General features: G+C 56.4%; 1 protein-coding gene across 3 annotated transcripts; it reads left to right on the top strand.

Annotated features, from left to right (window-relative positions):
- The first annotated feature begins 519 nt into the window (after window positions 1-519).
- Window positions 520-23,813, top strand: RUSC1 (RUN and SH3 domain containing 1). 3 transcript variants are annotated; one of them, XM_078850567.1, is made up of 12 exons: window positions 528-611; window positions 2,909-3,114; window positions 3,632-5,272; window positions 7,384-7,977; window positions 11,301-11,399; window positions 18,316-18,392; window positions 18,719-18,893; window positions 19,241-19,346; window positions 19,956-20,002; window positions 20,480-21,539; window positions 22,198-22,326; window positions 23,068-23,813. In XM_078850567.1, exons 3-12 carry the CDS (start codon window positions 3,715-3,717, stop codon window positions 23,234-23,236), a joined length of 4,014 nt encoding a protein of 1,337 aa, XP_078706693.1. In that variant the 5' UTR covers window positions 528-611; window positions 2,909-3,114; window positions 3,632-3,714; the 3' UTR covers window positions 23,237-23,813. The 3 variants fall into 3 exon arrangements, with proteins under 3 accessions (XP_073179731.1, XP_073179728.1, XP_078706693.1); XM_073323630.1 differs by lacking the exons at window positions 2,909-3,114; window positions 7,384-7,977 and adding an exon at window positions 17,593-17,679 and having other exon boundaries at window positions 520-611; XM_073323627.1 differs by lacking the exon at window positions 2,909-3,114 and having other exon boundaries at window positions 520-611.
- Window positions 23,814-24,566: the final 753 nt, after the last annotated feature.

Raw genomic sequence — 24,566 nt, 5'->3', positions numbered from 1 at the left:
AGGTCCCTTCCAACCCTGATATTCTATGAGATGGGGAACTGCTATAGAACCTGACCTAGCTGCACCACTTGTGTTTCTTTGGCAAGATGGGCCTGGGGAAGGGGAGCGTCTCTAATCTAGCCTCTTGGTAAAAGGCTTGTCCAAAGCATCTGCTCTCATCCCACCTGAGCAGGCTGCTTGGGAGACACCTGCATGCAAAGGCTAGCCTCCCAGGGAGTAAAAGCTGACAAATGAGCAAAGCAGGTCCTAAGGGTGGAGGGACAGATCCCAGGCTGGTGGGTTGTAAGCTCTGGTTTCCTTGTGGGGGCAGGGGGCTTGGGGTGGTGGAGGTTCTCTTGTGCAGGCAGGTCCTGGGTTTGCAGCCAGTGCAAGGTATTTCTGCAGTGTGTGTGGGGCGGGCTGTGGAGGATTAGTCCAGGCATGAGGGCGTCTGCAGCCTGGGGCAGGGAGGGTTAATGGCAGAGGCTGGCGGAGGATGGATCACCCATCATTGGCTCCTCCCTGCAGCTGGTGAGCTCAGCGGAGCTGCTGCAGCCTCTTTTCCCCGTCCCCTCCAGCCGCAGAGCCATCCCAGGAGCTAGGCAACCACGCACTGCCTGCAGCTAGGAGAGGTGAGCATCCCCCTGTGGGTGTGGAGCAGGCTCTAGCCTGGCTGCGCTGCCAGCCACCAGCAGGGAGCCCGCTGCACCTGCTTGCCAGGGCAGCACCCAGCTGCAGTGGGAACCCCTTGGTCCAGGTGCAGGACTTACACCCCTCTGGGGGCCGGTCCCCTGTTTCCCCCCCCCAGCACCCTGGTGGAGCTGCAGTGGCCAGTGGGGGTCTCACACACCCAGCCAAGCACAGGTGTGGTAACCCCTCTCCAGCACCAGCCTGTTACATCTCTGCGCTTTGCAGCTGATCCCTTCCCTCCCCCACAGCAAGCGCGGAGGCCCCCCTGTCCCTGCTGCGGGTCCACTCCTATCCCATCCCCTTTCCCCTGAGAGTGCATCCCACCACGGGTTGTCTGCAGTCGCTCCAGGCTCAGCAGGGAGTGGCCCCGGTCGGAGCCTGGCTCCAGCCCTCCTCCAATTGCCAGCCCCAGCGGCTGTGCCCTTAGTAGGGGTTTGGGGAGGAGTTGGGTGGTGACCCCCTCACTCCGGCGGGAAGGCAGCACCTGGGGACTACATTGACCTTTCTAGGCAAAGCCCAGCAGGCCAGGCCAGAGCAGGACTACTCCCTTCCCTCCCTGCTGGAGAGGCCATCCTCCTCTCTCTGCTTGGCAGGGTTACAGGACCCATTGGAGCAGAGCAGCAGCAGCTCCCTGGCACTGAGACCAGCCTCCCACCCCCCCACACACAACTGAGCACAGGCTATGGGCTTGTGTAACTGCCTCCTAAAGACCTCACCACCTACAGGCTGCGTGCAGGCCCTTCTAGTCTTGTTATTGGTATTGTGCAGTGCCTAGGAGCCCCAGCTATGCCCCCATTCCTCCTGGTGCTGTGTGATGTGCAAACAGAACAAAAAGATGGATGCAGTCAGGCCAGAGAAGGGGGGACTGGGACAGGCTGAAGAGGCTGCATGCAGGTTACAAGGTAACACCCCCCTCTGCCCATATCGGAGGAACAGAATGTTTTCTGGTGCCTGTGTGATGAGCTGGGAGTCTTTGCTGGACCCTAGTAGGACTTTCTAGAGCTACTCCAACCAGGACTCCCCTCCAGCGGCAGGGACTGCAGTGAGGAGCACAGAGCTCTACCTCTGGTTTATTTTTACAGCAGTTGTAGTGAGTGAGGGGGTCTGGGGCTGAGCAAAGATGCCAGCAGCCCCTCAAGCCTGAGCCTCTGTCCTTGTTCCACCTGCCAATGGGCCCCAGGCCTCTTAGGTGTCAAAGGAGGGGTCATGTCCCTAGGGTGCATTCAACCCCGGGTTCTGCCTGCTGAGACTGATAGCACAGGATTGCTGGATTGTGAAACGTGGCTTGTAAGGAACTGGTCTGAGATCCTCCAACTCGTTTCATGGTGCCTCCCACCAGGGCTGGATCAAAGCCAGTGTCCCCAGAGGGGAAAGGCCCCACCTCTCCCCCAAACCAGCCGGTCCCTGCTCTTTGTTCCTGGAGGGTCTCCCTCCCACTCATGGCTGGTGAGTCTGTTGGAGATGCAGTAACCACCAGGCAGGAAGAAAATCCATCAGGCCAGAGCTGATTCAGGTTCCACCTGTGGCTCGCCCCAGCCACGGAATCCCCCTTTCCCTGGATGGCCAGGCAGAGCCGGGTGTGGCAGGGCTGGGCATGGTGCAGAGGGCAGGTCCACGTAACAGGAAATAGCGGTTGTCATGAGAACAAATCCCTCCTTGTGAATTATTGATGACCAGGGAGATGGAGATGGAGATGGGGAGGGGACAGGACAGGAACGGAGGCAGGACTGGCTGCCTCTTGTGCTGGTGGGGTGAAGTAGCCTGAAATGCTCTAATTCCCTCTCTCCAAGATCATACATGGGGGGTTGGTACCAGCAGGGGCAGGGCTGCCACTGGGGGTGGGGTGGAGGGAACGAACAAATCACCATTTGGCTGCTAGGATGTTACAGCATCACTTTGCCCAGTGATGCTTCCTCCAAACATTTAGCAAAACTATCCTTGTGGCCTAGGGTCAGCGATTGCCGTGCTGCAAAATTCTCCGAGGTCCCTCAGAGATCAGCATACACATGCGCACTCCCCATTCGATACAGAGCCCTGATAGCCATGGACATCTGAAGTGGTGGGGGGGACCAAAGGAAGTGGAGGGTGAGCTCCTGGTAGATTCAGTGCAATGGCCTCAGCTGAGACTGAAACCAGATGTACCTGGAACGGGGAAGCCTCCAGAGAGGCCTCGGGTCAGGAGCAGCTGTTGGCACTGGGGCGGGGCAGGGAATGTGACCTGCGGCTGCTATCCCTGCAGTCCATTTTTCTGATGCCTGCCCATGTGTGGGGGCAAAGCCAAGCAATTCCCCGGACGTGACCCCGGCCTTTTGGCTGCTCTCCTCTTGATGCTGGGGAGCCTTTTGACACAGCCCAGAAGCCTTCCTGACAGCGAGGCTGAGCCTTCAAAGGTATCATCTCCTTGACTCTGCGTTGGTGAGACACTGGCTGACAGACCTGGCAGAGGTAACAGAGCTGATAGCCCATGTGATATGAAACCCCAGAGAACAGCTCCCAGGGCCAGAGAAACTGAGGGCAGACTCTACCCAGCCCAGAAATGCAGGGCAATTCCCTAAGACTGTATACCTTACAACATTGCCCAAAGCCAAGGAGGAGTCAATTCCCAGCCAGACCCATCTCCCTGTCCAGGGACGATGGGGCTCTCAGCACCCCCCCCCCACAATGGGAGATGATTCCCTGACTGGATCCATCTCACTGTCTGGGAATTTACTTGCCCTCAACTTCCTCTCTTTTGACTCCATCCCATTTCTCCCAGCCGTGACCCCTTGTAGCAATCTACACTCCATCAAGGACCATCATGCCCTTTTAGTATCTGTGGGCCATGAGGCTGTCGATCCCTTTAGCTGAGCTGCCCAGATCTGCCCCTTAATTCTCTCCTCATAAATTGGTCCCTCTGGTGCATGCCCATTTGGCTGATAACCTGCCTGCTCCAGTGACTGACAAGCTATTTTGCTGTTTGCAGAGAGTTGAAGCTGGGTGTTCGGAGCGACGTGCCTGTGGTGGTCTGTGACGAGCTGAGGAATCCAGGCTCTGCCAGCCAGCACCATGCTGTCCCCGAAGAAAGGTCTGCTGTGCAACCTCAACCACATCCACCTGCAGCACATCTCCCTGGGGCTGCACCTCTCCCGTCGACCCGAGCTCCAGGAGGGCCCTGTCACAATGGCTCCGGGAGACCAGACAGGCTGCAGCGACTGCCGGGAGAACTGTGGTGCCCTGGAGCAAGTCGATGCCAACTCCAACAACACCTCCATGCAGTGCCGGTGCTGCAAGTCCCACGCGCAGCAGACCCCGACGCTAGATCTCTGGAACCAGCCTCTCCTGGAAGATTTCCCTTCCCTGCACAGTGAGGAGGAGGTGGCGGCTTCCCCTTCAGACCCGGCTTCCTCCTCTGTCAGCAGTTGCTCGGATTTCAGCTTGGATGACACACCAGTCTCTGTTTACTGCAAGGCATTTCCCGGTGAAGAGGCCCTATCTCCTGACAATCAGCCAAACATCGTCCCCCTGGAGGATGCCCATGATGCTCCCTCACTGACTGACAAGGGGGAACCGTCTGATGGGAGAGATGCTAACCTCAACGTCCAGGTACAAGAGCGACCGGATCCTGGGGCCCGGGAGACCCCAGACAGCCTGTGCAGCAGCAGTTTGCTTGACTCCCCGTCTGATGACGCTGACTCTCCCAGCAGAGATGGGCAGGGGACCATGGCAGAGCCGCTCCCCACCAGCGTCTGTGCTGAGTTGGACTCCAACTGCAATGCCCTGCCTGCCCTAAGCATCCAGCCATCTGGTCTGTCTGTGCTAGCACCAGGAAAGCGGGGCCCCAGTCTGAACAGTTCAGTAAGGGCTCCCCCTCCAGTGCCCCCGAGGGCTAAGAGAGGGCTGCAGGTGCTGAACAGGAGCGAAGTGGAGAGGCCTGTCCCAACAGAGGTAGACCAGTGCAGAGATGCCACTCGGAAGACCGTCACCTCGTTCCATGAGTTGGCTCAGAAGCGGAAGAGGAACACGGCTGGGCCATCCCCCACACAGGCCAAGAAGGACCACAGTGACTGGCTAATTGTATTCTCCCCCGACAAGGAGCTGCCGCCCCTCAACGAGCTCACCTGCTGCAGCACCCTGTGTCCGGAGCCGCCTGGGCACCAGCTGCAGCCCGACAAGCAGCCAAAGCCCCCCAGCTGCAGCCAGAGGGAGGTGACCACGTTCAGGGAGCTCCGGTACCGCAGTGCCATCAACAAGCAGAAGGGCCAGCTGGCCTGGGAGCAGGGAGCGAGAGCAGCATCCCAGGAGCAGCCTGAGCCCCAGGAAGCAGCAACGGGCAGAGACACCCCCACTGGCAGCAGGCTCCAGGGCCCCGACGGGGGGCCGGCTCCACAGTGGAGCGGGCACCTCCTGGCACGCACGGAAAGCCACCAGCAGAGGAGGCAGTCTCGGCCTGGGCTGCCGGGTGACACAGAGGAAGGGGGGCGACCCCTGGAGGGCTACGTCCTGAGGAGAAAGATGCCTGGCTCTGGCTGTGATAAGGAGACACTGGGCCGGAGGCTCGGCGGACCTGAGGGGGGTCCCTGGGTGTCAGGGAAGGCCCAGAGAGGACACAGAGCCTGCAAGGAGGGTAAGAGCACCAGCTGCTATCAAGGCACTTCCCTCCTCAGCTACAGGGGTATCCCAGGACTGGACTGGGGTTGGGGGCATTTCCCCATGTATGGAGGCATGTGTCCCTGGGGACAGAGCTGCAGAGTCCCCATGGGGTTAATACAGGGTTTCCGCCTCCTGATCCTGGCACATCCCCATCTCCATCACTAACCCCATCTCTCTCTCCACTTGCCGTTCTTCTTGCTGCTCTTCTTGCCCCATTCCTGGTGGGCTGCAGGGCTGGGGGATGTGGAACTGGCTTTGGCTTGGGGTGAGCTGCAGGGTCCTGGCGGGGGCAGAAGGCATTAGGTGTGCCTGGAATGGGTTTGTAGGGCTGGGCTGAGGCACTGGGGTGGGGCTGGAATAGGTTTAGGGGACAGGTAGGCAGAGTGAAGTGGTGGTGAATGCATGTTGCATCTGTGCACTGAGCTGGCTAGTTCTTTGCTATGCCGTGCAGATGATTGCTGTGCTGGGAGAAGGAATCCCACCCTCACCCTCCTTGTCCTAGCTGCTCCTCGCATACATTCCCCTCCCTCCCTGCTGCATTCTCCTTCCTCTATCAGTGTGCTGCAGCTCACCACACCTGTGCATAAAGGGCTTGGAGCCGGTTTGACTGCAGGAGGAGAGGGATGCACTGAGCCAGGCAGCAGGCAAAACCCAAGGCCATGGGTTAAGCAGCTGATCCATCTGCGGCTCCCTGTGTGTTGACTTGGGGAGACAGCCTGGCCCAGGTTCCCTCAGATGGAGCCTGATGCATGCAGGAGTCCTGCCCCAGTCTAAGAGCTCTGTGATACCCTGAGCCCTGTGGGATCCCTGAGCAGCTTCTGCCCAGGGACCATCGGAGATGCACTTGGCTGACTTGTTGGACATGAGGCTTTACTGGGGTCGCACACTGCTCTGGGGTGAGAGATGAAATGGGCTTTCAGTGGGGTGGGTGTTTCCATCTGGGGGCTGAAGGGGGTTTCTTAGGGGCAGGCGATGAGGAATGGCTCAGGGTGGGGGACAGAGCAGTGCAGGGAATGCTGATACCAGAGCTGGGCCCTGCATTAAACCCTGCTTCCAGCCAAGGTCCCCGAGAGCCCTTGAGTTGGCAGACTCCTACGGCTGTTCTCAGTGGCAGGGAATAGCTTCTTTCTCCCCCTGCTCCCTACCTGGGGTGGGTGGTTCCTGGTACTCGGTTGGCTCCTGTGGGTTGGCAGGAGTAGCCCTTGGTTCAGTGGCTGCTGCAGGAGCTCCTGGCTCCAGAGACCCTGAGCAAACCAAGCAGAGGGCATCTCTAGGGAGAGCAGTGGGCGTTACTGGCCCATCAGGCTGCTGCGTTGTGCCCGAGTAGCCAAGTCCTGGCAGTGCAGGAACACCTCTGTTGGGGGGACAGCCACAGCCTTGACTCCCGGCTCCCTGAGAAGGGCACCCCAGGACTCTGGGTCTGGGGGAGACCAGGACTGAATTTCCCTTCCTCTGAAGGCTGCCTCCATCTTTCCATCATGCTCAGCTGCTTGGCCCTCAGCACCTCCCTCCTTCTGTCCTGTTCTCTTGGGGAAACCTCCCAGGGGCTGGGGTTGGACTCCCACAGACCCTTTCCCAGTGCAGAGGTGGGGCACTGCCAGGCTGGGGCCTGCGCGGTGACAGAGGGCACAGGCGTGGCCATGTGTCGTCATGGTTGTGAAGTTGGTGTGTGTGTGCTGTGATTCCTCTGAGCTAACTGTCTCTCCATCTCTCTCTCCTCACCCTGCCACCCTGTTGCTGCTGCCCCTGGGAATGGCTCACTCTGATTTATTGGGGGGTTGTCCATTTTCTGTTCCATGCTTCCTGGTTTCTTTGATTTCCACCCCCATGTTCTCCATGCCCACATTTCTGCCTCTCTCCCCTTCCCCCCACTGTGTTCTCCATGCCTCCGTATTCCTCCTCAACCCCCACTGTGTTCTCCATGCCCCCGTATTCCTCCTTAACCCCCACTGTGTTCTCCATGCCCCCATACTCCTCCTTATCCCCCACTGTGTTCTCCATGCCCCCATACTCCTCCTTATCCCCCACTGTGTTCTGTGCCCCCCTGGTTTTGGTTGCATTTCTTTGCAATGTTCCCGCCTGCAGTTGGCTCTCCCCTCTCTCGCTGCCCCAGGCCTCAGATGCTGCCGTTCCAGCCTCTGCTCTTCCATTTCTCGGCCGACGGGAAGCCTCTCTACTACAGCTCGGACCCGGTGGCGCCTCCCCTGCCCTTGATCCCCTCCCTTAACTCCAGCTTGGAGAGCATTGAGCTGAAGTCTCCTGCCCTCTTCACCCCGTCCTTCCACCCCACGCTGAAGACCTTGTCCTGTGATGAAGTCTGCCTCCTGGCCAGCAATAAGGGGACAGTCTTGGGCACCCTCTCCCCAGAGGAACTGCTCCCCATCCGCCTGTCCCCCATAGGGGCCTACTCCCCCCCTCACCGGGGAGTGCTGCCTTTCCTGGACAGCCCAGACCTGTCTGTGCTCTTCTCCCCACTCTTCCCGAGAAGCAGAACCTTCCCAACTATGGCCTTCCCCTCCCACCAGGTCCCAGAGCTGCCACTCGGCGTGGAGGTGTCCAGAGCCCGCTGCCCCAGGGGAGAGGCATGTGCACATAGTCAGGCTGGAGCATGCTCTGGGGCAGTGTCTCCTGAGCGAAAGCAGAGCAAAGGGGCCAAGAATCCAAGACCTCCCAAGCAACGTAAGCCGCCCGTTTCCTTTCCTAGCTTGCAGTCTGAGCACCTGCTCTTCCTCTCTGCCCTGGGACCAGGCACCCAGGAAGCAGCTGTGCATGGTGATGGGAAGTGACGCCAGGGAGATGGGCAGAGGGGATGCCTAGTGGGGATGGGACAATGCAGGAGAGCAGAGCATAGTAGACGGGGGCAGTGTATGGGAGCCAGCTTCCTGGGGGTCCGCACACAGGGTTGTGTTCAGAAGGATTCTGGGGGCTGTGTACTGATGTAGGCAGGGCTGCTCCTCTGTGCTATGAACAAGGCACCCAGGGGAAGGCTGCAACAAAGACAGGAAGGATGGCCTATGGCTTGGGGCAGGCACAAGCATGGGGCTCTGGGGACCCAGGTTTAATTTCCCTGTCACCTCACCTGTCTGGGCCTTCAATCCCATCTGGAGAGTGGGGATAACGCTGTTACACAGGGCATATGATACCATTAAAGCCTCTGAGGCACTGGCATACCACAGCAGTGAGGGACCGAGAAGTACCACAGGCAGGCCAGGGGGGCCATCTTGCAGGCTCGTTCCAAGGGCTGGGGATGTTTGTGGGGCTCCCTGGCCTTCTCAGCTCCGCTCCTTTGTGCCCCAAGCTGTTTATCTGAGAGTCAAACTTACTGACAAGCTCTGGGGTACCTAGCTAGCAACGAGTAACTTGGTCAGATCGTTGCCCCCAGAGTGTGCCTGGGCGTGGAGCAGGGGAGCTCTCCTCAGGCACTGCATTGCTAACGCCCCACTCCCCGTCCTGGCTGGCTTGTGTGGTCACCACAGAGCTCAGACACGCCGCACATTTCTTGTGTTACAAGCTCAGAAACCCCGCGTGTGTGAGAGTCCAGGTGTGTGTGCATGACAGGGGCTGGGGGCACATGGCCCCCACTCCCCAGGCAACCCTGGGGTATCTCAATGACTAACCAAGGGGGGATTGGAGCAGCAGGAAGGCGGCTTAGGCTGGGGGATCTTGCTAGACTCTGTGCCAAGGGACCCTGCGCACCTGCCTTTTGGGGTCTGGACAGGGTGTGGTGCTCACTCACTCTCCCCTCCATCTCTCTGTCCGTCTGTCTGTCCCTCTGCCCCATTCCCTCTCTCCTGCTGTCCTTTGCCCTGTCACTCTTCCAGACCTGCCTGGTGGAGCCCAGGGCCATGTGCCCTGTAGCTGTGACCCTGCCGAACTCCCAGCACTGGGGCAGAGCCAGGTGCCCCATGGCTGTGCCCCCTCCAAAGCCACAGCAGTGGGGTAGGGATGGGTGCCCCATGGCTGTGTCCCCTGGGGCAGGGGCAGGTGCCCCATGGTCGTGACCCCTTCAAACCCCCAACACTGGGGCAGGTGCCCCTTGGCTGTGCCCCCTCTGAACCCACAGCACTGGGGTAGGGATGGGTGCCCCATGGCTGCGTCCCCTGGGGGAGGAGCAGGTGCCCCATGGCTGTGCCCCCTCCAAACCCGCAGCACTGGGGCAGGGGCGGGTGCCCCGTGGCTCTGCCCCCTCTGAACCCGCAGCACTGGGGCAGGGGCGGGTGCCCCGGGGCTCTGCCCCCTCTGAACCCGCAGCACTGGGGCAGGGGCGGGTGCCCCGGGGCTCTGCCCCCTCTGAACCCGCAGCACTGGGGCAGGGGCGGGTGCCCCGGGGCTCTGCCCCCTCTGAACCCGCAGCACTGGGGCAGGGGCGGGTGCCCCGGGGCTCTGCCCCCTCTGAACCCGCAGCACTGGGGCAGGGGCGGGTGCCCCGGGGCTCTGCCCCCTCTGAACCCGCAGCACTGGGGCAGGGGCGGGTGCCCCGGGGCTCTGCCCCCTCTGAACCCGCAGCACTGGGGCCCTGCTGCCTCCCCATTGGAGAGCCCCAGTCAGCTGGGCTCTGGCATCCCGCCCCCATAGTGGCCTCCCGGCAGCTGCTGTCCCACTGTCCCTGCCCAGGCTGGTGGGCGCCTGTAGGTGAGTCCCAGACCGGCCGGGAGCCTCTCCCCTCGGCTGCCCCCTGCCCAGGCCCCTGCCTTCCAGCCTCCTCCGCCCCCTGCGCGGCTGAGGCTGGGCAGTGACTTCCTGGGGCCTGGCAGGCGGGGAGCAGCCTCTGTGCCCAGTTGCCTGCCAGCTCAGCGCCCCAAACCGCAGCCCTGGGGCAGGCTCCCTACAGCTGTTTCCCCCTCCGAACCCCGAGCCCTGGGGCAGGTTCCCTCCAGTGTGTCCCCTCCAAACTCCCAGCACCAGGGCAGGGCCCCACGACTGAGACCCCCAAGCTTCCTGCGCTGGGGCAGAGATGGATACCCACTCTGAGTCACCACAACACTAGAGCAGGGTGCAGGCTCAGTGAGGAGCAGTTCTTTGCCATCCCAGACCCTGCCTCCTCCTAGGCCTCCCTCTGGTCTCTCTTGCCTGGGTTTGTTGGATGCCCCTGCAGGGAGCAGTGACCTCCAGCCCCTGCCCCTCTGGGAGCTGGGCTTGAACTCCCAACTCCTCTCACACAGGGACAGCTGCTTACCAGGGGTCTGTATCTAGCGACTCACTTACAGGGCCTGTTACAGGCTCCCAGAGCAGGGCTGTATCCCTGGGCAGCTGTCCTGGGCTCACCACTCCTTGGGGAAAGTGTTCCAAGCTTGGAGGGAGGCTATGGCCATAGAGAAAGAAATTTGGCAAGCTCCATGTGCACAGCAGGTCAGGAAACCTGGCTGGCAAGGGCCAGCACAAGGGGCCATGCCGGGGCCAGCGCCAGGGGCCGTGCCAGGGCCAGAGCTAGGGGCCAGCGCCAGGGGCCGTGCTGGGACAGGTTTCCTTTGCCAGGGATGTTTCCAGCTTTGTCCACCTTGGGAAATCTCTTCTGATCAGCTTCCCATCATCTCTAGCTGCCGAGCCCTTTGCTCTGGCCTGGGGATTGGGGTCTGGACACTGCACGTCCCCATTCAGGGCTGGGCTCCCTGAGCCGCTGGCGGGTAACCTGGAACATACCGTGCAGACTACTCCATTGCTCTCCTCCCCAGTCCTGGCCCTGACACCGACCTGGCCTCATTTCCGTACGCTCTAGCTAAGCACACCCAGGACTCCATGAGAAGGGGGAGGTGAGACTGGGGTGAATGAGGGACCGTCCCCCTTCCTAGGGAGAGTCTGGGTGGATGCAGCCCCGTTGGCAGGAATGTGCAGCTGTATGGCTGGCTTATAGAAAGGCTTATGAGGAAGGACCCTGCCAGCCACCAGTGACCGTGGCTATTGTGGTGTCTGCTCCCAGGCAGGGCATGCTGTGCCCGGTCCCTGTGACGTCTTGCCACAGAGCCCCTGCCAACTGACTGACTAGGTTCTCTTTCTCTCTCTAGTCAGACATTCTCAATCCTTTGCCGGTGTTCCAGGGACAGGCCAGCACTGGATGGCAAATGCAGACAGAGCCTATGACCATCTGAGAGAGCAAAAGAAAGGTAACTCTCGCCCACCCCAAAATCTGTGCAGGGGGTCCCTTCCATGCTCTTTGAATCCAGATGGGTGGGAAAGTCCCATTCTTGAGGGGGCCTGGTTTAATTTCCAAAGCAGCTTTGCAAAGGCACAAGCAGGCCCAGCCCCTTGGGACACCAGAGCCAAGGAGACTGCCTCAGACCTGGAGTTTTTCACTGTCTATGCCAGCTGGGACCTCAGGCCACTGGAACTCCCCTCCTACCGCAGGGTGATACTTTTGTTAGAGATGCATCGATTTTAAGGCCGGTAGGAGCTATTCACTTAAGAAAGAAGTTGGTAAAGTCCAGGTGGGGAACAGTCATATGAAACAGAATCCTATTTAAATCTAACACATGAAGGCAAGGAACTGAATATTGACAAAATGTACAAGTGCTTACATACAAATACTAGAAGTCTAAATACTAAGGTGGGTGAACCAGAGTATCTGGCATTACAGGACAATGTTGATATAACGGGCATCATCAAACCTGGTGGAATGAAGATAATCTATGGGACACGGAAATCCAGGATATAAAATATGTAGGAATGACATAGTAAGTCACTCTGCTGCGGGAGTGGCACTATATGTTACAGAAAGCATAAATCTGACATGAAATTAGCTGTACCATGGAATCTCTTTGGTTAGAAATTCCAAGTTTGACTAAAGAGAGTATAGCAGTAGAACCATACTACTGACCACCTGACCAGGACAGTGACAGTTCTTGTGAAAAGCTAAGAGAAGTTAGAGAAGCCACAAAAGCAGAAAGTGCAATAACACTGGGTGATTTCAACTATCCTCATATTAAAAACAACGAGGAGTCCTTGTGGCACCTTTTGTAAGCGTATGCCCAAATAAATTTGTTAGTCTCTAAGGTGCCACAAGGACTCCTCGTTGTTTTTGCTGTTCTAGACTAACATGGCTACCACTCTGAAACCTATCCTCATATTGACTGAGTAAGTGGTACCTCATGGCATGATGCAGAGAGAACATTTCTAGACACCATAAATGACTGTTTCTTGGAGCGGCTAGTCCTGGAAGCCACAAGGGCAGATCCAATTCTTGAGTTAGTCCTAAGTAGACCACAGGATCTGGTCCAAGAGGTAACTATAACTGAAGCACTCGGTAATAGTGACCATAATGTAATTAAATTCCACATCCTTGTAGGGGAGATAATACCAAAGAACACCCCTCACAGTAACATTGAACTTTACAAAGGGGAACTACACAAGAATGCTTGTTAGACTGAAATGTAAAAGGAGCTGTCACAAGGGGTAAATGCCTGCAAGCATCCTGGGGACTAGTTAAAAACACCAGAGAAAGATAGTAAGACGACCTAAAGAATTCCACCCTGTGTAAACAGCAGAGTAATGAAGACTGATGGAGGCAAAAAGGCATCCTTTAAAATTTAGAAGTCAAATCCTAGGGAGGCTAATAGGGTGATGTACAAACTCTGACAGGTTAGTGTAACGGTATTAGAAGGCAGGCCAAGAAAGAATTTGAGAAGCTATTTGCTAAAGACTCAGAAACTAAAAGTAAGAGTTTTGATAAGTACAACAGAAGCAGAAAGCTTGCCAAACAGGCAATGGGCCAGTAGATGACCAAGGTATTAAAACTGGTCTCTCACCAAAAGATGTTGGTCCAATAAAAGATATTACCTCACCCACCTTGTCCCTCTAAGGCGTTAAAAGGGAGACACAGTCATTGCAGAGAAGCTACATGAGTTCTTTGCATCGGTCTTCACATAAGAACGGCCATACTGGGTCAGACCAATGGTCCATCTATCTTAGCATCCTGTTCTCCGACAATTACCAATGACAGATGCTTCAGAGGGAATGAACAGTGCAGGACAATTATCGCCTGTTGTCCAGTCACAGATTCTGGCAGTCAGAGGCTTAAGGACACCCAGAGCATGAGGTTGTGCCCCTGACCATCTTGGCTAATAGCCATTGATGGACCTATTATCAAGGAATTTATCTAATTCCTTTTGAACCCAGTTATACTTTTGGCCTTCACAACATCCCCTGGTAATGAGTTCCATAGGTTGACTGTGTGTTGTGTGAAGTACTTTCTTTTGTGTGTGTTTTAAACCTGCTGCCTATTAATTTAATTGGGTGACCCTAGTTCTTGTGTTATACAAAAGGGTAAATAACACATCCTTGTTCACTTTCCCCACCCCAGCCATGATTTCATAGACCTCTCTCCTGTCCCCGCTGAGTCGTCTCTTTTCTAAGCTGAACAGTCCCAGTCTTTTAAATCTCTCCTCATACGGAAGCTGTTCCAGACCTCTAGTCATTTTGGTTGCCCTTCTCTGCACCTTTTCCAATTCTAATATATCCTTTTTGAGATGGAGGAATCAGAACTTCAGGCACCATTCAAAGTGCGGGTGTATCATGGATTTATATAGTGCCATTAGGACATTTTCTGTCTTATTATCTATCCCTTTCCTCATCATTCCAAACATTCTCTTCGCTTTTTTGACTGCTGCTGCAATTGAACAGATGTTTTCAGAGAACTATACACAATGACTCCAAGATCTTTTTCTTGAGTGGTGACAGCTAATTTAGACCCCATCAGTTTGAATGTATAGTTGGGGTTATATTTTCCAATATGCATTATTTTGCACTTATTAATGTTGCATTTCATCTGCCATTTTGCTCCCCAGTCTCCCAGTTTTGTGAGAGCCCTTTGGAACTCTTTACAGGCAGCTTTGGACTTAACTATCTTGAGTAATTTAGTATTGCCTACAAATGTTGCCACTTCACTGTTTATCCCCTTTTCCAGATAATTAATTAACATGTTGAAGAGCACAGGTCCCAGTACAGATCCTTGGGGGACCCCGCTATTTACCACTTTCCATTGTGAAAACTGACTTTTATTCCCTACCCTTTTTGTTTCCTATCTTTCAACCAGTAACTGATCCATGAGAGGACCTTCCCTCTTATCCTATGACTGCCTACTTTGCGTAAGAGCCTTTGGTATGGGACCTTATCAAAGGCTTTCTGAAAGTCCAAGTACACTGTGTTGGCTGGATCACCCTTGTTCATCTGCTTGTTGATACTATCAAAGAATTCTAATTGATTGGTGAGGTGATTCCCCTTCAAAAAAAACGTGTTGACTCTTCCACAAGCTATTATGTTCATCTTTGTATCTGATAATTCTGCTCTCTGTTATAGTTTCAATCAATTTGCCTGGTACTGAAGTGCCAGGATCATCTCTGGAACCTTTTAAAAAAATCGGCCTTATATTAGCTACCCTCCAGCCATCTGGTACAGAGGCTGATGTAAGTGATAGGTTACATACCACAGTTAGGAGTTCTGCAGTTTCATATTTGAGTTCCTTCAGAATCTTAGGTGAATACCATCTGGTCCTCATGACTTATTACTGTTTAGTTTATCAGTTTGTTCCAAAACCTCCTCTACCGACACCTCAATCTGGGACAGTTCCTCAGTTTTGTCACCTAAAAAGAATGGCTGAGATGTGGGAATCTTCTTCACATCCTCTGCGGTGATGACTGATGTAGAGAATTAATTTAGCTTCTCTGCAACGGCTCTGTCTTCCTTGAGTGCTCATTTAGCACCTTGATCACCCAGTGGCCCACTGACTGTTTGGCAAGCTTCCTGCTTCTGATGTACTTAAAAAAACGTTTGCTCTTAGTTTCTGTGTCTTGTGCTAGTTTCTCTTCCAATTCTTGTTTGGCTTTCCTAATTATACTTTGACACTTGACTTGCTGGAGTTGCTTTCTATTTTGGATTTGACTTCTGTTTTTTAAAGGATCCCTTTATGTCTCTAACTGCTTCTTTTACTCTGCTGTTTAGCTATGGTAGCATATTTTTGGTCCTCTTATTGTGTTGTTTGTTTGGATATACATTTAGTTTAAGCCTCTCTGGTGGTTTTTAAAGAGTTTCCATGCAGCTTGCAGGCATTTCACCCTTGTGACTATTCCTTTTCATTTCTGTTTAAATGCTAAATGTTATTGCGGTGATTTTCTTTGGTATTTCCCTCCACTTCCACAACAGGGATGTTAAATTTAATTACATCGTGGTCACCATTACTGAGCAGCGCACCTATATTCACCTCTTGGACCAGACCTTGTGCTCCACTTAGGATTAAATCAAGAATTGCCTCTACCCTTGTGGGTTCAAGGACTAGCTGCTTCAAGAAGCAGTCATTAATGGTGTCCAGAAATTTTATCTCTGCGTCCCGTCCTGAGGTGACAGAGACCCAGTTAATATGGGGTCAGTTGAAATCCCCATTATTATTGGGTTTTCTGTTTTTGTAGCCTCTCTAACCTCCTTGAGCATTTCACAGTCACTGTCACCATCCTAGTCAGGTGGTTGGTAGTATATTCCTACTGCAATACTCTTATTATTCAAGCAGGGAATTTCTATCCATAGAGATTCGATGGTACAGTTTGGCTCATTTAAGATTGTTGTTATATTTGACTCTATGCTTTCTTTCCCATACAGCGTCACTCCCCCACCAGCACGACCTATTCCGTCATTCCTATCTATTTTGTACCCTGGTAATACTGTGTCCCATCGAGTATCATTGTTCCACCAAGTTTCTTTGATGCCAGTTGTGTCAATATCCTTATTTAATACCAGGCACTCAAGTTCACCCCATCTTAGTATTTAGACTTCTTGCATTTATAATAAGTACTTATAATATTTGTCAATATTTAGGTGTCTGCCTTCATGTGATGTAATTAAATGGGGCTCTTTTTTGTTTGACTTTTTCTCTTTAGTTCCTACCAGTGCTTTATTAACCTCTAGCCTTTCCTCTTTACTAGGATATAGTAAATCCTCCCCTAAGGGATGTCTCTGTCCAAACCGTGTGCTCCTCTGGACCTGTCTGCTTTCCCCCAGCCCTCAGTTTAAAAACTCCTCTACAACCTAAAGGAACTATTAGGAAATGAATAGAAAATAAGACAGAAAATATCATAATGCCACTGTATAAATCCATGGTGTACCCGCACTTTGAACACATGTCCCGCTCTGGTTGCCCCTCTCAGAAAGGATGTAGTGGGCCTGGTAAAGGCTCAGAGAAAGGCAGAAAGATGACCAAGGCTATGGAACCTTCCATAGTAGGAGAGACGAAAAAGACAAGGGCTGTCCAGCTTGGAAAAACGGCGAGAAAGGGGGGCTATGACAGCGGTTTGTAAATCACGAATGCCATTTAAAATGGGGCTATAGAACTATTATTTACCCTTTTCCACAACACAAAAACCAGGGGTCACCCAACGAAATTAATAGGCAGCAGGTTTAATACAAAAAAGAGGAAGTACTTTTCACACAATGCACAATTAGCCCGTGGAACTCATTGCCAGGGGATGTTGTGGTGGCCAAAAGTACAACTGGGTTCAGCAAAGAACTAGATCAGTTCATGGAGGATAGATCCATCAATGGCTATTAGCCAAGATGGCCAGGAATGCAGCCTTATGCTCAGGGCCACCTTAAACCTCTGTCCACTAGAAACCGGGAGGGAAGACAGGGGTGGATCACTCCAACTGACCTGTTCAGTACGCTCCCCCTGAAGCTCTGGCTTTGGCCACTGCTGGAGACATGATACTGACCTAGATGCACCATGTTCTGACCCAGTGTGACAGTTCTTACGTTCTTATTCTGCTCCTCCAGCTGATCTCCTGCATGACAGGACAGATAATTCCATCCAGCAATTCCTGCATCTAGCCAGTAATGGGGGGTAGCGAGAGCGTGTCTTTGAGAAACCCCCAATTTTGACCCAAAGGGTCCAGGTGCATCCCAGGGAACCCTCTGCCCCTAGGAGTTGTTGCCCTGTGCAATCCCCTTGCCCTTGCAAATTTGCACCTTATTTGCAGTTTCAGTTTTTCTAGCTCTTCCTTTGGCTGGGAGATTAGAGGTCTGGGGGTTTATGGAGTAACATCCTGCCCTCTTGGTAACTTTTCTGGCTGAGCCATTCTTGTCTGTGAGATGGAGGTGTGGCTGTGGGGAGCTCCTGGAGGCTGGAGTCTTTGGGGATCATGCTCCCAGTCTTTTCCAACAGGTGGTGCTGTTGAGCCTGAAAACTTGGGGCCCCAGGTGGGTAGGTTGGTGGGGGAGGCCCTGGATTCTACAAACACCTTTAATCTTCTGTAGCAAACATTTCCATCCTGGGCTTGTTGCCATGGTAACTGCCAGTTTCCCTTGCACCTTTATTCTTAGACTCTGGAGAATTGCTAGAGATGACGGTTCCCATGGCAATGCCCTGTGTTCCCCAGCAACTCTGGTGCATCTACGCAGACCTCACCAGTGAGCCTGCCCACCAAGGGCAACAGACGTGGGATTGCATAGCGCTCTGAAAATAGCGGTGTGGAAGCTGCAGCTCGGGTTGGAGCTGGGGAAGGCACACTGCCAAGGTCTGAGTAGACTCACCCAGAGGCTGAAGCAGCTGGAGCCACCCCGAGGGGCCCAGGTTCTGTGCCTCGATTCTGTTCCAGCCAACAGTGGGTACTGTAGGGAATGGGGTGGGGAGTCTCACAGGGGAGAGGGGCCGAACTTTGTCCCAACCAGCGGGGCACTGCAGGGAACAGGCCTGTGGAGATTGCAGGGGACAGGTGCTATCCCTGCTTTAGCCAGCAGGGGTTGCTGTGGAGAATGGGGGAGGCTCACAGAGGAGAGGGGATGTGCCCTGCCTTAGCCAGCATGGGGCACTGCAGGGAACAGTCCGGTGGAGATTGCAGGGGACAGGCGCTATCCCTGTCCCAGCCAGCAGGGGGTGCTCCAGGGCAGGGGCCAGTTGTATGAGGGGATGCCATCCAGCCCTAGATAAACAGGGCTCCCTTTCCATGGCCATGGGATCAGATGCAGCTGTTGCGGGGTCACATGGTTGGACCTGGTGCGGCGACTCAGCACAGGCCTGACTTGTCCCTTCTCTTTCTGTCCCAGCCCTGCTGGTTGCCATCAGCGCCTCCGTGGAGAAGCTCATTGCTCACTTCAGCACAGCAAGGAGCCTGGTGCAGAAGGTAAAGCTCTGGGCAGGGGTGGGGTCTCTGGCCTGGGCCATGGGTCCGGTGGCAGAGGCTCAGCTTCTGCCTTGCCTAGTAGCTCGGTCATGTCCCCTCTCTGCTGGCTGCGTGGGTGGGGCTATGTGGGCATCGTGAGCTCATCCCTGTTCCCTGGCCTGCATCTCATGTGCCATGAATGCTGGGAGCTGGAAGCAACATGGGCGGTGTCCCAGGCAGAGGGAACCCACCATCCCTGCCCTGCTGGCTCTGGGGGAGGAGTGCGAGGGACATGACTGCTGTCTCCCGACCACTCCAAACCATCATCCGCACCTCTCCTTGCCCAGACGCAGCTGGGCGACAGCCGGCTAAGCCCAGATGTGAGCTACCTGCTGCTGAACACCCTGTGCCCGGCGCTCTATGGCCTGGTGGCAGATGGGTTGAAGCCCTTCCAGAAGGACATCATCACAGGCCAGAGGAGGAGCTCGCCCTGGAGCGTGGTGGAGGCCTCGGTCAAGCTGGGTAGGTTGGGAGGGTGTTGCTGGAGGGGGCTTAGTCTGGCCCCAGGAGACACCATCTGTTCCCCTTGCTGAATAGCGTGGTAAAGCCCAGGGCCCCAGGGAGCACGTGGGAAGAGCCGGCCAGGTGCCTCCAGCTCCAACACACCAGTATGTCGGGAGATGCAGGTGACTGGGGCTCTGTTCGCAAGGCCTCTCGTTGGCCTGATGCTGCCGTGGCTGGGTTGCTGCCCTCCATGATGCTGCTGCTTTTTGAGCAGGGCCCCCCACTTCACGCCAGGCTTCTGGGAGGGAGAGGAGCCAAGCTCGGGGGGACGGCTGCTGAGTAACTCTGTGCCATGTGTTCTACAGGCCCCGGCACTCGGCCCCTGCACTCGCTGTACTGGCAGGTGTCCCAGTTGGCTCCCCTCCGCAGCAGCAGGCAGAGGTTCCACGCCTTCATACTCGGCCTTCTGAAGTAAGTACCAGGCTTGGGCACTGCTTTGCCCCCCCCCGGAGAGCCGCAAGAGCCGCTGGGCTCTCTGGGCAGGATGGTCCCTGCGGGGGGACCGCTGGGCCTGGGAAGGGGGCGGTTCTGGTGTCTCGGAGCCCTTCTCTGTGCTTCGGCCTGCAGCTGCTGGACTTACTCTCACGTGGGCGTGCACTCTCTCATGCTTGCTCTCACCCTCGTGCTCACGGTGCTCCCGTGTGTGGGTGTGTGTGCTCTCTCTCAGTTTTTGCCATTCTCTCACTCGCTCACACTCATGCCCATGGCCTCACTCATGTTTACGGGCCTACATTTGTTCTCAGCTGAACACTGGGACTGTTATTCAGGGTGAGATGGGAAGCCCTGACCCAGGGGAGGGGAGCTGGGGTGCAGGCAGATGGGGGAAGGAGCTGATGCCAGCGCCTGCCAAGTGAGGCACCCAGGTTCAGTCTCAGGCCTGGTTCAGGGCACCATGGCGCCAGAAGCTTCGCTGTTGGTATGACACCGGCACGAGTCAGGCAGTTTAGTGCTGTTGGTACGGCCCAGTCTGGGGCTGTCGTTCTGAGCAGTTGTAACTTGGACCCTTTCTGTCTCGCTCAGCATAAAGCAGCTGGAGCTGTGGCTCTCCCACCTGCAGAAGAGCTCAGGTAGGGAGCAGTGGGCTCGCTGAGCTCTGGTGCTGTGAGCCCTCCTAGGGAAGTGCCCATCTGGGGCTCCTTTAATGGGACACAGGAGTCCTTTCCCACTACTGTGCCCCAGCTGAGGAGGGAGGAGGATCCCGGGCAGGCTGCTTGCTGAAGTACAGATGGAAGTCGTCGTCCCCCCCGCCCCCGCCCCCGCCCCAGCCCCACGATGCTAGTGACAGACCCAGGAGAGCCAGGCTGGTGTCCCCGGGTGGAGAGGTGGGGGGCTCGGTGGGGTGGTTCTGTGAGGTGGGGGGACTCTGGGGATTAGTTCTGTGGGGGGGAGCTCGGTCGGGTGGGGTGGCTCTGGAGAGTGGTTCTGTGGGGGAGCTCTGTGAGATGGGGGGCTTGTTGGGTTGGAGGGGCTCTGTGGGGTGGTTCTGTGGGGAGGAGGGGCTCTGTGGGTGGGGGGTGCCATCTCACCCCGCCTGTGTCTCTTAGGTGTCATCTCTGTTCTCTACCTGCCCACGGCCTTCTTCTCCCTGAGCCAAGGCCCCTTCCCACACTTGGCCCGTGAGCTGCTGCTCCTCGTCCAGCCCCTCTCTGTGCTGACCTTTCACCTCGACCTGCTCTTCGAGCACCACCATGTGCCCGTGGATGTGCGGCCCCTGCCCCGCAGGCCGGACTCCCCCCCCAGCCACCCCCTTGGCCCTGCCCTGGTGGCTGCTCCCGCACAGGGCCGGGACCAAGGCCGCAGTGGTGCTAGCCCAGAGCACAAGCTGCCCCCTGATGGCCCCGTGAGGGCAGCCCTGGTGGGCTCAGAGGAAAGCGCTAGATCCCAGTACAGCGCAGCAGCCGCCAAATCAGCCCCTAGCCCCCCGGCGGGCATCTCCCTGAAGCAGACATTTCAGCAGGTGCTACAGTGGGGGGAGCAGCTCACCCAGACGCTTCTGGGACCTGAGGGTCCTGCCAAGCCTGAGAAACACCAGCAGCCAGTCCCACAGGACACAGGAGAGAGGCAGGGCAGCTGGTGGGGGCAGCTGAGCCAGGCCTCCACGAAGGAAAGGTTCCCCGTCACCCGCTGGACGAAGCTGCGGGTGGCTGCAGGGGACACCAGCTCCAGCCTAGCTGCTCCGCCCCGTGGATCCAGCCAGGCTTCCGCAAATGAGTTCAGTGCTCAGGGAGGGGAGGGGGCCAGCGGCACAGCCCTGCAGCCCCTCCAGCCCAGAGCTGGGGAAGGAGGTGCTGAGGCTCCGGATCCAATGCCCTCCAGCGAGGCAGGGAGCTTGGAGGCTCCTCATGCTGAAGAGCTGCCACTGCAGGCCAGGGCCCAGGGGTGCGCAGGCCCCAGGGAGACTGAGCCACCAGAGCCCTCTGCCTGCAAGAGATGCCTGCCTCTGTCCGAGGAGCCGGGCCCTGATGTGAGCCAGGAGGCCACACCCACCCTGAACATGGACTGCTCCCCCATCCGCCCTAACTGGCTGGGCCGACTCTTCGGGGCCACGTGTCCACCTGCCAGAGGCTTCCCCGCTGGCCCGGAGACCAGTGCAGCCAAATCCAGGTCAGTGCCTGGTGGGGTGGGGCAGGGTGAGCCGTTGCAGGGCTTCCCCCTTCTTCAGGGCAGTGGCATGGCCTATGCCCTGCATCTGTGGCTTGGCTTCTAGGCTGTATGCAGCAAACAGCCTGCAGTGTGGGGCGTTAGCAGCTTCTCAGTTACAGGCCCCAGGGTGCTATTGGTTCTACTGGCACCAGCCCCCAGGGGAGGGGCTACGGGCTGCTCCGTGCGGTGCCCCGTGGAGGAGCAGGTTCTGGTCCATTTCCCTGATAGACATTCAGGCCTCTTGCTCAGCCTTTGGCGTCATTTGCCCGATTCCAAACCCACCCGGGATGTTGCTGCAGGAGAAGAAACGCCCAATATTGTTGGGTCAATAACACCTCTTCCCCTCTCCCCCAACGCGTTCCCCCAGCGTCGCCCATGGGGCCAGGACAGTTTATACAGGACCTGGCGGGGATGTTACAGTGGGGTTCCAGATTTCGGACACAGTCTTTGAAAATGTGACTCTTTCTTGCAGTGTTTTAGTTGGGGGGGCTACACTTGGGGATCTTGCCCACCCCCCTCCCCCTTTGCTCTTGTTATGGAGATCTGTGAGCCTTTTCCGGTCTCAGTCCCATTGAGGTGTTTCTCAGACTGGCTGGTGACTCCCTCTGCTCTCTGGCAGGAGACCTTCCAGCTGGCTGCCTCCCAGTGTGAACGTTCTCGCCCTGGTTCTGAAGGGGGGGCCCTCTGAGAAGGCCTGGCCTCAGGAACACCGAAAGAAGAATGCATCTGACGCGCTCCAGCTGCACAGGTGGCTGGGGGTGGGGTTCGGGTGGATTCCAGTGTTTGAGGTTGGGTGGATTGAAGAATTTGATGGATTTCTGAGTTCCCAAAAGTGCTGGGTTGGTGCCAGGTCCCGTGTTCTTCCACACCGTCCTTCAAGTCTGCAGCCCCTGCTTGCTCAGCCCTGGCCTGCCTCCTCATGCACAGCCCTGTCAATGTCTCTCAATTCCAGCCTGCAGTCCCCTTCTAGTACAGGTCTCCGAATTGCACAGTGGGTTTGTGAGGGGGATTCTTGACTGAATTTGTCTAATTGGCCTTGGGAGACATCTGGACTGAGGTCCCTGGCGTTTCCCCTCTGGGATTCCTGGTTTCAGCTGGGGCTCTGGGTACGACAGGGCATCTGTTGTCTCAGGTCACTCCACAATGTCTGGTCATGGGCCAGCACCTGCCACCCCAGTCTTGTTGGAGCCTTGTTCCTGGCTTGTGGACTGCAGGTCACTCGCCCTTTGTGTAACCCCCCTCGTAGATTGCCAGCCATGCTCCCTGTGTAGAACCCCACCAGGGTCTGGCATAGGGTTGCCAACCTTCCAGGATTGGCCTGGAGTCTCCAGGAATTAAAGATTAATCTTTCATTAAAGATGAAATCTCCAGGAATACATCCACCCAAAATTGGCAACCCTCAACCGTGCCCCTGACCCATAGCCTCCCCTCTCTCCCATCCTGCCCCCCTGTGGGTCTAGCCCCTAACCCTAACCCATTTGTTGCGCAGGGCTGTGCGGGCGCTGTGTGACCACACTGGGGCTGGAGATGATCACTTGAGCTTCAGGAGAGGGGACATCCTGCAGCTCCTAGCCACAGTGGATGAGGACTGGATCCGCTGTTGCCATGGAAACAACGCTGGCCTAGTTCCTGTTGGCTACACATCCCTGATTTTATGAGGAGGAATCCTGCATGAAGCATCTGCCGGCCCCAGGGCAAGGGCCATGACCCTGTGATTTCCCTAAGCAGCTTTGGGGGGCTAGTTCCTGGCCACGAGAGCAAAGGGTTCCCTGGTGTCATTTCTCTGCACCAAGCTGCAGGCTCTAGCCAAGGGATGCATCCTCAAAGCAGTGCCCAGCAGTGCCAGACGGGGCCCTGTCCCCCCATGCTTCAGTTCTCTGCAGCAGTACACTGTTAACGCACCTCCCGCTCTGAGCCCTGCCCCTGCATCCCAATGGTCCTGGTGTGTCTTGTGTGTGTTGGCTCAACTGTTGCCTTTTTGTGCCCCTCTGCTCCTGTGTAGTAATCACACTTGAGTATATATCTTCCTGCTGCCTCCCGTCAGCTCAGCATGCCCGCGTGCTGCTCCCCCGCTCCCCCGCCACGCCCTCCAGACCCAGGCTGGAGCAGGGGAGTAGTTGGGCCCTCAGCGGCGGGGGCTCAGCCCCAGCACCATGTAAATACCTGTGACCATAGGAACAAAAAACACTGTCTGGCCAGGAATGTGGGAAAAATAAAAGGTGCACCCGAAACACAGCCACCTGTTGCTGGATCATTGCAAACCCCGGTGCGGCGCTCAGGCCACAGGCAGGCTCCAGGAGCGCGTGGCACCATTCCCTGCGACCAACCTGTGGCCCTGCGACGCAGAGCTCTCGGAGCCAGGGTTCCACTTTTCTGTGCACAAACATCTCGAGGGCTGCGCTGCCATTCTGGGCAGCAGGGGGCATAAGCACCCTGCAGCCCAGTGTGTTACCCACACCCACAGAAGGGCCAAGTGGGATCCCCACAGACCCTGGACAGCGGAAGAGGGTGTGTGGTGGGGGTGGGGTGTGGGGGGGTAGGGTGACCAGCCAGTAAGTATGAAAAATTGGGACAGAGTGTGGTGGGTAATAAGTGCCCATATAAGAAAAAGCCCTGAATATCGGGACAGTCCCTATAAAATGGGGCCATCTGGTCACCCCAGTGTGTGTGTGTGTGGGGGGGGCACATGGAGTGAAGTGTGGGGTAGTGTGTGCCTGGTCACAGGGAGGGGGATTGGGTGGGCAGGCTGGGGTAGTGGTAAGAGCAGCGTGTGTGTGGGGGGGTGTTACATAGCTGGGGTGTGGAGGCTAATGGGGGTACATGGCAGGGGTTGGGAGGGGCGGGCAGGATGGGGGGGACAAAGGTGGGTGGCTATTGGTTGGGGGGGGGAGTCTCAGGGAGCTGCGGGGGGCAGGGTGTGAGTGCTGGCTGGGACGCGCAGTTGCCACTTGCTCAAGAATTGCTCTGTACTCCCCAGGCTGCAGCTTT

Source organism: Lepidochelys kempii, chromosome 24 (genome assembly GCF_965140285.1).
Source record: "Lepidochelys kempii isolate rLepKem1 chromosome 24, rLepKem1.hap1, whole genome shotgun sequence".
NCBI lineage: Eukaryota > Metazoa > Chordata > Testudines > Cheloniidae > Lepidochelys > Lepidochelys kempii.
Note: the sequence above shows the minus strand (reverse complement) of the source record. Positions and strands in the feature narration are given on the sequence as shown.

Bases quoted from the DNA above. Each gene is read 5' to 3' on its own strand.
- RUSC1 (XM_073323627.1), top strand. From the start codon at position 3,715: ATGCTGTCCCCGAAGAAAGGTCTGCTGTGCAACCTCAACCACATCCAC. The intron at 5,273-7,383 runs GTAAGAGCACCA...TCCCGCCTGCAG, and splicing joins ACACAGAGCCTGCAAGGAGG to TTGGCTCTCCCCTCTCTCGC. The intron at 18,894-19,240 runs GTAGGTTGGGAG...TGTGTTCTACAG, and splicing joins GGAGGCCTCGGTCAAGCTGG to GCCCCGGCACTCGGCCCCTG.